Below are 12,732 nucleotides of genomic sequence, written 5' to 3'. Positions count from 1 at the left end.
ACGCTACCATTGCACAGATAATACATGAAAAAGGAGAAACAAATGAAGGTAGTACACTACTCAAAATTTGGTTTACCATCTATAATGAAGATTAATATGAGTAAAAAGCGAATACTTCTATGACTATAATAATAATAATTGTAATTAATTACTACTAAATGTAACTTGGTATTTTCAATTTGAATGTGAATGACCAATGAGAGTGTGAATCGTCAAGTTAGAGTGTGAGACCATGTCCTAGAGTGCGTTGATTCGTTTTGTGATTTGGCACTATGACAACGCTCGCAACGTCGTTTATGAGGCGTCGTGGAACAATATTTTTGGAGCGTGGGACATTCAACCACGATACAACAACAAATTTGCTTATTTTATTGGCTCTTGACAATAAATTAAATCTTTTTTATCTCTCTTTTTACTCAACTACTAATTATATTTTACCATATTACCTTTAAGCCGTAACATTCAACAATCTTATTTGTGACGATCGCTCCAAATCCATATGGACGAACACGTCATTCATCGATTTCATTGCGAGGTATTTGACCTCTATATGATATGTTTTGTAAACATTGCATTCTTTTGAAAAGGCACACCATAAATGAATATTTAAATCAAAGGTTTTCGACATCTGATGATTTCTACATATAGACAATCACCGTAATATAATAGTTTACAATGATACTTCCGTTGACAATGCAGTCAAAATAAGATACATGATGATGATTTGGTGAATGCAACGTTTCCTTGAAAAATATGTCATGTAAGACTCCATGCACATAGCTTGTCTAAGATATAAGCAAACAGCAGAAGACTTTTAGGAAACCTGAGAATAAATATGCTAACAAGTGTCAACACAAAGGTTGGTGAGTTCATAGTTTTATTGTTTCGTATAATCTGTATGTAAAGGTGGATCACAAGATTTCAGTTGTTTCATCCAGAAACGTTTATCAAAATATTCTACAAGATTGAGCAGCCTGGTAACTAAGCTTTAACGTCTATATAATAAGTACCCCTGTGTTTAACATGTAACCAACATGTACAATACACTCAAATAGCATACGTCTGTTTTATAGTTCAGGCTAGGGTTTCTATACCTGGAACAGACGGGGATGTCAAGCCCTATGGATCCATATACAACTACTCGCGCCCACCAGTTCTTATAACCGGCAGTTACTAGTTACCAAAGCTAAGAGATTTTCTGTTCAAACTCAGTGTAGAATTAAGTATGTACTTGTATCCATTGCGTTTAAAATAAAGTGCATGTATTCTCAGCCCAAAAATATAGATTGCAAAAGCAATTAAAAAGGGAGCAATGAAACTCACCTTAGCAGCACATAAAGTTGTTCATCGTAATGTGACCGAAACTCGGATTACCAAATAATCGTAGATCTCAACCTAGAGAACATATGTTGGTCAATAAATGTCTATCAAGCTAGGTCAGGTCATAGTGTATCACAATCCTAATGCTCGAGATCGATACAAAAGTTATCCAAAGTCGTTTCAAAAAGTCAATTTTGACAGTTGTTTAACAAAACGAGACGTACCTTATATAAGGATTCATTTACTCGGTTGGTAATATTTAAAAATCCATTTTATCAATCTCGTAGACAAGTTGTTTAAATCTTAATTGCAGATTCAAAAGCAATTCCAATTAACGTCAATTATAATTCAGTTGATCATATCTTTTAATCCGTTCATCGAAACTATTCGATATCTAAATGAAAAGTTATTGATTTTTCGCCAGCTTTTCAAAAACATGTATATCATATACCTTTTACCAGTAATATTTGTATTTAATTCGTGATTCATTATTAACTGTTTAGCGACGAAATTTAGCATACAAGCGCACACAAGCATGTATAAATATATATACTCGAGCACTAGACATGGATACCCAATTAATATATAAAAGATAAAATATGAGTGCTTACGTATCAATATTGAGATTCAATATTGTAGGAAAGTACGTAGACGCAACAGAGATGATAAACACTAGTTTGACTCACGAGCAAAACCCTCAAATCATACCCATAACCTCCATGGCTATAACCCATAATTTTCTTAGCTTTATCCCGCTCGAAAACCCATTTTGAAATTGTTTGGCCATAACCTCGTCGTAATATTTTATTTAAAATACTAATAATAACGGTAACGATATCTGATAATACTAATACTAATAATAATAAGATTAATATTATTAATCTTAATAATAATAATAATAATAATAATAATAATAATAATAATAATAATAATAATAATAATAATACTACAGAGAGAGTAGATGGAAAGATATATGTTCGATCAAAACAGAAAACGAATGAATTTATAGGACCTGGCCTGAAAAAGTACCCCATACGATCACACGGGGTTTGCACTGGTTTGCCATGCGATCGCATGGCTGAAAAATCCAGCTCACATCTGTTTTGTCCTGCGCTTGTCGACATATTTATTAATTATATTTATAATATATAATTTATATAATTAATTATATATTATATTAAATTCACGTGCATAGTTGACTTGTAATTTTTATTCCGATAAGTCGTACGTCATCACGCGACTTATGTCCCGGTTCCGGTTTTTCGAGTGTCCCTTCGTATGCTGTGAAAACTTGTAATTTACATTTTGGGACACGTACCTTTGTCAAAATATAGCCTTAAATTATCCCTAAATTATATCACTCGAAATATAATTTATACATTTGAGTGTTTTGGTCATTTACTTCTTTAAATCATCGTCTCGCTATTTATTAATATATATTTAATAATATTATTTTAAATCAAATCTTTTTAAGATTAAGTTAATATTTTATTTTATCACCTTGTAAAATATATATATATACATTTTCATTTTGAAATAGTATTTTACTGTAGCAAAGTTACCGTAGCAAAGTTTTTTTACTGTAGCAAATAGTGATTTTCGAAAACACTGTAGCTTTTCGGGTACTGTAGCAATTCGAAAATACCGTATCAAATTAGTGTTTTACTGGTTCATCTTAAACGTTTAAGTTAACTTATCTAAATATCAATCAGATAATCAAACCAACAAGGTTAATGCACAGTATCATTTTCATAACACTTTGTTACGTTTTCAAGTTATAGTATATATATGTATCTATTTACATATAATTGTTAGCGAATCGTTGAGAAAAATCGAAGGGTATTTGAATAGTTTAAAATTTTGAGATTCAACTTCATAGACTTTGTTTATCGTGTCGGAAACGTTAAAGATTAAGTTTAAATTTGGTCAGAAATTTTCGGGTCATCACATTATTCATAACAATCATCTTTGTTAACAACATTATCACGTCATATAATAACTCCACAACATTCTTCATTGTAAGAAATGGTTTTGTATGTTCATTATTTAACGTCTATGTAGTGAATTTAGTTTCTTGACTATATTGTGTAATTACTGATTTTGATATTTCTAAGAATATATAAGTTTGTTAAATGTAATTTGACGCATAACATGTAACGCAAAATCCGTTCATAATCCATAATCCATACTCCATAATTCAATGATATCCATAATTAATTCTATAATTAAATATTAAAAAAAAATTAATAGCCTTAACCTTAGAGTTGTAGTTAATATATTTTAAATACTTGTAAATTTTCAATAACCGTTATTTAAAAGTTAACATAATCCGACCGTTATGTATAAGCTTTTTAAGCACCTTAACGATTTTAAAAATCATAATAAAATAATTATTTATTAATATCTCTAAATTTTTCTCCATATTATTTTATTGTTGCCAGCAATAATCCGACCGTTGTAGAAAACAACCATCATACGTCTTCTTCCCTCAGTTTCATTCAAAATCACCCCCAAAATTTCCCCCTTTCTCTTTTTTATAATCTCTCTTTTATCTCTCTAAAATCTATCATGGCAATATCAAAGGAGATACTACCTCAACAACAAAAGGTAAAAATCACACCCTCATTTCCCCCTTATAAGAAATGTTATTCTTAGGTATATTTATTTTATTTACGATTTATGTTAGCGTTTTGTCTCTCTTTAATTATGCTTGATTTGATTATAGATTTGAAATATAAATTGTGAAGTTCCCCTATGTTGATTTCTAAATAATGTTGAAATCTTTCAATTGTGAAGTTAAATTATGTCGATTTCTAAATAATGTTGAAATCATACAATCGCGAAGTTTAATTATGTTGATTTGTAGTAATAATTTTGAAATCATTTAATTGTGAAGTTTAATTAGGTTGATTTGGATTATACGTACTTAGTAACTATGAAGTTTCTAATTATAAAGATTTGGAAATAATGTTTGAATCATTCCATTGGGAAGTTTAATAATTCAATTGTGAACTTTATAATACATGTTATTCTGTTTTTGTGTAAATGGTACTGGTTGATAGAGGCTTATGTGATTATTTAGGTATCAAACTATTCAAGGATGAACAATTTACACTTAAAGGAAGGATTATGTGTAACCGAAAATATAAATCAATCCTTTCTTTTTTTTAAAAAATATGTATTTTATCATTAAATTATATGCAAGGTTTCCTGATATTGGATTAATAGCACCTGAAGTATGGATTTCGGAAAGCCGTTACTATAGGAAAATAATCCTTGATCCTCTTCTCATTGATTTACCTTTAAATAAGGTTGGTAGCTGCACTTTTTGATTAGGCAAGAAGATGAATTGCTTTAGTAATAATGATGAACTAATTATGATATTTTCCATGCACGATTTATATCCGGATGGTTTGTCTTTTGTTTATATAGGTTTCTACAGAGACCGCGGGAGAGAAAAAGAGATGGACGCTTAGTGACTTCGACATCGGGAAGCCATTAGGAAGGGAAAGTTCGGGCATGTCTATATCGCACGAGAAAATAGGGTGAGCAAACCAAATATAGTTGACAATTTTTAGCAAATTCTATCTTATCATCCTGATCAATGATATACGTGCCTAAAGATAGGCCTAAAATTTGGCTTAATGTCTTATGGTGTTCATTAGTAAGACAACGAGATAATGAGTTCATAGACTCATAGATTAATGACATATAAATTATGTCAACTTATAAGCCATTTAATATAGGTCAATTTATCATTTATTGAGACCTTATAAGCTAGCTAATAAAAGTTTCATCTTTTTTCTGTCTCTACAGAGCAATCATTGCTGGAAGCTTCGACGAGCTCAACACACCCACTATAGAGGACCTAGACTATACTAGACTCACTACACCAACACTTTGACGTTGATTAGCCTTTAATTTTATAAATCCTTAGTGCACAATGTACTTAGGCGACAGTGTCGACCATATATCTTTAGGCGGTATAACCGACCATGTATTACTTAGGCGGCAGAGCCGACCATATAATAAGAACAGCAAAAGTGCACTAAGAACTTAAACACAAATTAAGGCTTGATCGGGAAACTTAACAAAAACACTTATATTAAATTACAATTACAATATTACTTACAAGTTTTCTCTTCTCTACTTTCGCTAACTCACACTCTTCTTCTCTTTTTCACAACTCACTTCTTATTTCACTCTCACAACTTACTTCACACCTTACAAATGAACCCACCACCTATATTTATACTACTCCATGGAAGTTTCTAGAAACTAGATATTTCCATGGATATATAAATATCTAGATATTTTTATACATATAAATATCTAGATATTTCTTACACATATAAATATCTAGATTTTTCTATACATTTTAATATCTAGATATTTTTTATATACATATTAATATCTAGATATTTTACCCATATACATTTATTAATTCCATATTATTCTAAATTTGCATTCTATTTTAACAATCATTGTGGCATTGAAGGTACTTTCAAAGACTCAGCTAAAACAGTCTCAAGTGGAGCACCAACTTCGTCGTGAAGTTGAAATTCAAAGTCATCTTCGACACCCTAATATTCTAAGGCTTTATGGTTACTTCTATGATCAGGTGCCGTAGAATAACCACCCCATATCTTAAAGGGTCTTTTTTGACATTTCTAATGGATTGCTAATAACTTCAAACAGAAAAGGGTGTACTTGATTCTGGAGTATGCTACAAAGGGTGAACTCTACAAGGAACTGCAAAAGTGCAAATACTTCAGTGAACGTCGTTCTGCTACTGTATGTTTTCCTTACTAAAAATTTAATGCACGTTGAGGGTCAGGTCATATTTTTTTTTTTTTGATAAGCGAGGAAACCCTCCTATGAACGTGCACATTGGCTCCCCATAGAAGGTAAAACCTCGGGTAATCAAGCCCCCCGAGCGCGAGACCTGGTACCGGGTGAATGTCAGGTCATATTATGTTTTATAACAACTTCTTTTTTTTATTTAAACAGTATGTTTCAGCATTAGCACGGGCTCTGATATACTGTCATGGAAAGCATGTTATTCATAGAGACATTAAACCAGAGAACCTCTTGATTGGTGCACAGGTAAACAAAATAAAAAAAAATTCATAACATTTTTTTTTCTTTTTCGTTTGGTTTTTATTTGATCAAAGAGAAAGAAAGAGAATGAGTGCTTATTTTGTATAACACACGGGTTATATTTTTTTCAGGGCGAACTGAAGATTGCTGACTTTGGCTGGTCCGTACACACATTCAGTCGCAGGAGAACCATGTGTGGCACCCTAGATTATCTCCCACCTGAAATGGGTAAGACTTTGCATGACAAAATATATCCATTATTTTTATACTTTTTTTTTTTGGTGTTTCAAGTATACATATGGTGCTAAAATTTACGCAGTGGAGAGCAAGGAGCATGACGCGAGTGTAGATATATGGAGTCTTGGAATCTTGTGCTATGAATTTCTCTATGGTCTCCCTCCATTTGAAGCAGAAGAGCACTCTGATACGTATAGAAGGTGATGATGCTATTTACAAAATTACCCTCAATGTGTTCTTGTTTAATGAAGGTTTGGTTATCTAATACAGTAGGCATTATTGACTTGATCATGCAGGATAACACAAATAGACCTAAAGTTCCCTTCGAAAGTTTCCTCACATGCAAAGGACCTCATTAGTCAGGTTTCACCAAACCTTTTCCTGAATAAATCCTTAACACTGTATTATGATTAGTTATCTGGATATACACATAAACTATAAACAGAAAAAATGGAAGGGAAAATATGTTCTTAGCTCAGTATGTCCAATGTAGGTTAGAATATCGATTTATTAACATGTATTAACATTTGATGTAGATGCTTGTTAAGGATGCATCTAAACGGCTTCCGTTACACAAGCTCCTTGAACACCCTTGGATTATCCAAAATGCAGACCCTTCTGGTGTGTACCGTGGTTTGTGAGCTGAGCTGAATGTGGTTCCTCAATGAGTTGTACAAATAACGATTTCATTCATTATTCATCTGAAAAAACGACATATTTATTGCTCCTATACATGTATAGTGTCGCGCGTGATTTGGTTCCTCTGACCTTGATTGATCGTGCTATACTTTGATATATTCTTCTTCAACTTTTTATATCTTCATTGGTTATGGGTCAGTTTACTTTTTCATATCACTAAGATATGAAGCTAAAAGTTAACAATTTATTTATTTATTATAAACTCTGTTAAGTGTCTTCATTCACAATGAGATATAACTTGAATACAGAAGCAAACATAACCCTTATTGCGTGTTCTAATTAATCGTTCTCAGGAAACGAGAACAGAAACTATTGATCGAACCATGAATTTTTAAAATCTGAGTACGTACGTTGAGTTATGAACTTTTACCCGAGTGTTAGTGTAGTAACCAAAGCCCGTAAAGTTACATGTTGTTTGTTTTTCAATATGATGATTTTACTCGAATTATTTTTTATTATGCACACGTTTTTACATACCGTTAACTCACAAACTTTAAAATTATACTTCTTATATTACATAATCTTAATTAATATTAATAAGAGTAAATGATGATTTAGAAATATGGGTGTTCTTTAAACGGTTCAATCCGAAAATCCGACTGATCCAAGTGATTTTGGATGAAACGGATTTGGCTATTGTGGATTTAGTTCGGCTTTCTGGTGACACTTGAATTAAAAAGTGGTTTTTGGATCGGTTATGAGATTAAAAATACAAAAATGGTTTTAACTCAAAAAATCGAATTAATACAATCATCATTTTTTATATATATTTATAGTTGGTCTATTTTATATTTTATGTGTGATTATTTTTTATAAGGCAACGCCCTAAAATACATTAGTAGAGATTGATATGTGATTCATTTTAATCCCCTATTTGTTTATTAGAAGTTTGTTATATACTTATATATGCAATATATGCAATGTCATATAAGGATACTAATACATTAACTAGTGAAATGACCCATGAAACCACGGGTTTGTTTAAATGAAACAGTTTAATGGTATGTTTTAGGTATTAAGTGAACGTAAATGCTAAAGTCATTTAGTTTAATGACCCGTGGAACCACATAGTCCGACTAAGAAACTCGTCAGCTGAACATTTCATCAAACACCTCAAATGCATATTAAACAATCTACGTCCAATTATAAGAGATAATATTGATTGTCATAAACATCAACTCATTTTTTGAACGTAAACTAGGCGACGGGCATGATATTCTGTTTTGGGAAGATTCATGGGCGGGCGAGTAAAATTTTAAAGATTTGTTTCCAAGATTGTACAGGTTGGAGGCTTTCAAATCAGTCGCTATGAGTGAAAGAGTGCAGTTTCTGAACGGGTTGTGGAGCTTCACATGGTCTTGGTTGAGAAATCCGTATGGTAGAGCTGTAAATGATCTAAACAATTTAGTTTCTCTAATTAAAGACAATGCTAAACTTGGGAACGGTAGCAGCTCATGGATTTGCAACTTGGAAAGTAACGGAAGTTACACCTCAAGGTCTGTTGCAGCTAAAATTGACGAATCTCTACTCTCGAGCAGCTCTTCGGGTCAAGAAACAATGCGAAATAAGCTTCTTCCGCACAAAATTGGCATCTTTATTTGGAGATCGACAAAGAAGAGACTTCCGGTACGGTTTGAACTAGACAAACGGGGGATCGATCTTGATTCTCTACTTTGTCCAATGTGTGGTGACGATGTGGAAACATTTGATCATATCATATACAATTGTAATCACGCGAAAGAAATTTGGGACGGTGTATATAGGTGGTGGGGTAAGAATCGGCCCCCTGATATTAGCTATGATAATCTCTTCAAAGGTTCGGGTTTTGAGGGACTCACAAGTAAAAGCAAAGATATATGGCAAGCGGTTGAGTGGGTCACGGGTTATCTCATTTGGAAAAATAGAAATCAAAAAGTTTTTCATAACAACTCGTGGGCCTCCTCGAAGATCATCAACGAAATTCAAGTGAAAGTTTACGGGTGGATTAATAATCGTTCACATGCTAAAGTTCTTGATTGGCAACAATGGTTGTTGAACCAAAGTAACATGGGTTTCCCTCGCGTAAACAACCTGGATCCTGGCTAGCTTAGTTAAGTGTTTTTTCAAGTTTCCGTTTGTAGTTTGTTCTGGTGATTCTTTGTAATTGTGGGATGGGCCAAGTCAAAGAGTGTTGGCCCTTTGCTATGTATTGTACATTTTCATATTATATAATACAAATACCTGATTGTTTTTCAATAAAAAAATAATATTGATTGTCATTTTATTTAAAAAGTGTAATTTAATTCAAAATAATTCAAAATAATTGTACAGTCATTTTATGTATTGTACAGTTTCTTTCTGGCTAGCTTTTATACTTTCTCGTACTTAATTCAAAATAATTCAAAATTATTTAATTTTAATAATTAAAATAATTAGTAATAAGATTTAGTAATAATAATTAATTAATAAGATTTAATTTTAATTCAAAATTATTTAGATTAATGACATCACCCACCATGCTTAGATTTTTTTTCTTTTTCTTTTTGATTTTTTCTCAACAAAGAAATTAATCTAATAATGGCATCATCATTATAGGATTTTAATATTAACCATAGATAGATACTGTTAACGTGTACTACTCTTTAAATTGCTTTTGAGATATGTAGACGATACTATATATTAATATCTATACCTCGCAAGGGTGCAGTTTGCATCCGAGTCCAAATGAAACAATCTCTCGAATTATAACGTAACGAACCATTACCAAGTCAATTATCGTTCGAAAATTGAATTGAAGGACCATCCCCAACTTTTGCTTTAAGAACATTATTCGGTAAAAGACTTTTATTTTTAACTTTAACGAAAGAGTTAACGATATTGTACCAAGTACCTTTGCAACTAATAGGCGTGCCATCTAAACCCGCTTTTGGACCATACAAAGCATTCAAAACCGAAACCTAGATAGAGTTAGGCGAAATCATATATCTCCATAACCACTTAAATAGAAGTCCATAATTAAGAGCATGACGGCTACCGATATCCAACCCTCCTTTTTCGTATGATCCCAAAAATTGATTCCAATTAACCCAATGCATTTTTTTTTACTATTTTCGATACTTCCCCAAAAAAAACCCGGCCCGTAAACTTTTCAACTTATATAACACCGTTTCCGAACATTTGAATAATGATAATTAGTATACACCTACGCTTCCCAAAACCGCCTTTATTAGTGTTGATCTACTATCAATCGATAAAAGCTTAGCATTCCATCCCGACAATTTTTTGTTAAACCGATCTTCTAACGGCTTCCAGTTTGCAATCGTACTCATATCAATACCAATAGGTAAACCCAAATAAGTAAAAGGAAACGTACCTTTCGAGCAACCCATTTCTTGAACATGTGCATCTAATTGGAGCTCATCGATACTAAGTCCAAATAGATGTGATTTAGACACATTTATTTTTATATTTTTAGGCCCGACATTCTATGGAAATCATTTAGAGTCGCAAGGGTATTCGATAGACTCTCTCTATTCCGCTCCGATAAAATGATAGTCATCCGCATAAAAAAGGTGTGATATATCAATGTTTGAATTTCCAACTTTTACCCCACTTATCAAACCCGCGTCAACTTTTTCTTTCAACAATAAATGTAACACTTCCATAATAATGAGCAACAAAAAAGCGCTGGTCGGATCACCTTGACGTAGACCCCGATGTAACCGAAATTCTCCCGTTGGACTTCCGTTAATTAAAATTGACGTCTTCGCATTATACAAGCACATTTTTATCCAATTCCGCCACCTTTTATAAAAGCCGATAGGACCCCACCCTTGAAGCTCTGGACTCTCCCCTGAAATCAATTCAAATAAACCGATTTTATATTTATTGGATTGGATTTGTTTTAACAAATTTGATTTAGTTATCGGGTCTCAGAAATATTTCAGAAAAATCGAGTAATCCAAACTAATTATGCCAACTGAATCGCAAACCTAACGAATGCCCTTATTTAGAGTGCTCCCAGTGGTGACACACTTCCTTTCCAGGTGTAACACCCCGTTTATCTAAACATGACGCTCGGGGCATCATTTGAAGTCCAAGAATGATTATTTAATAGTTTGGATGTAATGCTTTGACCACGTTTGACTTTGGGATGTTTTAAAAGTGAAATTGGAGTACATCAGGTAATCTGTCGAGTTTGAGTGCAGTTTTTCGCGTTCTAGTGTGTCGCGTTCCGTGACAAACATGCTTGAAACGAGACAAGTTCTGATGGTGATTTCTGACCACTTTGTCGCGTTTGAGTGCTGTTTATCGCGTCCTGGTGTCGCGAAACGCGACGAAGTGTCGCGAAACGCGACAAATGTCGCTGAAATGACTTTTTAGCCATTTTAAATGGCATCTTTTGGGGGTATAATAGTCCCTTCACTTGTGGCTGGTTTTGGGGAGTTTAAAGCTGATTCAACCATACCCAATCCTCATTTATCACATCTTCACCTTCACCAATTAAATCCTAGAGAGAGAGTTAAGGTTTAGTGAGAGAGAGCTCACTTGAAGAAGAAGAAGACCAAATCCCACCTAAGTCCGAGTTTTAAAGTTGTTCCCTACGTCTCTAGCTACGTTGTGATTGTATTGGTAAGTCTTAACTCTATGTTTTGAGTTTCATTTAGTTCAAGTTAGGGTTTGGTTCATATGGAACTTGTGTGACCCATTTGAGGGTTAAATGGGTGGATTTTGGGTTGGATTGTTAAAGGAAACCCTAAATAGCTATTATCTAGGGTTTGGTCTTGTGATTTGAGGTTGTAAGTGCTAAATGATGTTGTTAGTCATTAATGCACTTTTAAAATGATGAAAGAGTTGTTATTGTGTAAGTTTGACTTGATTTGTGAGTCAAAGAGTCAAAAGAGCACTAGTTGACCTAATCGGGCGAAATGGTTATGAAATACACCAAGTTTATGTTAGTTGATGTTATTAAACCCTAATCACTAGCTTTTAGTGATTTATGACGAGGCATGGCCATTAATGGGCGGTTTTGGTGTAGTTGAATCTTTTAATGCAAACGGGTCATTAAATGCTCAAGGGTTATGGTTGGCATTTAATTCAACTAGTTTGTATGTTAATAAATGCATAATGTAATAGGTACGTTACATTGAAGGTTTGCAAGCTCGGTTAGCTTCTACAAGAGTCTTGAGGTGAGTGGAATGATTATACATGTGTGTATATAATGTATCTATTTGTAGGGCGGGGGATGGGGCCGGGTATACGTGTCTATACCACCAAGAGTTAGTGATATATTTCGTTGTACACTAATGATGGATATTTCGTTGTCCAAATTTCCCAAGAGTTAGTGATATATTTCGTTGTACACTAACGATTTCTTGAACGGATATTTCGTTGTCC

At 33.1% G+C, this 12,732-nt stretch overlaps 1 protein-coding gene and 1 pseudogene across 1 annotated transcript; both read left to right on the top strand.

Moving 5' to 3' along the window:
• The first annotated feature begins 3,888 nt into the window (after positions 1-3,888).
• LOC139855016 (serine/threonine-protein kinase Aurora-2-like) lies at positions 3,889-7,298 on the top strand (annotated as a pseudogene).
• A 1,366-nt stretch (positions 7,299-8,664) lies between these two features.
• On the top strand, positions 8,665-9,441 carry LOC139855015 (uncharacterized). The gene has a single exon (XM_071844278.1). The coding sequence runs from the start codon at positions 8,665-8,667 to the stop codon at positions 9,439-9,441; it is 777 nt and encodes a 258-aa protein (XP_071700379.1).
• Positions 9,442-12,732: the final 3,291 nt, after the last annotated feature.

This window comes from Rutidosis leptorrhynchoides, chromosome 6, assembly GCF_046630445.1.
Source record: "Rutidosis leptorrhynchoides isolate AG116_Rl617_1_P2 chromosome 6, CSIRO_AGI_Rlap_v1, whole genome shotgun sequence".
Lineage (NCBI taxonomy): Eukaryota > Viridiplantae > Streptophyta > Magnoliopsida > Asterales > Asteraceae > Rutidosis > Rutidosis leptorrhynchoides.
The sequence above is the reverse complement of the archived record's forward strand: the minus strand, read 5'-3'. Positions and strand labels throughout refer to the sequence as shown.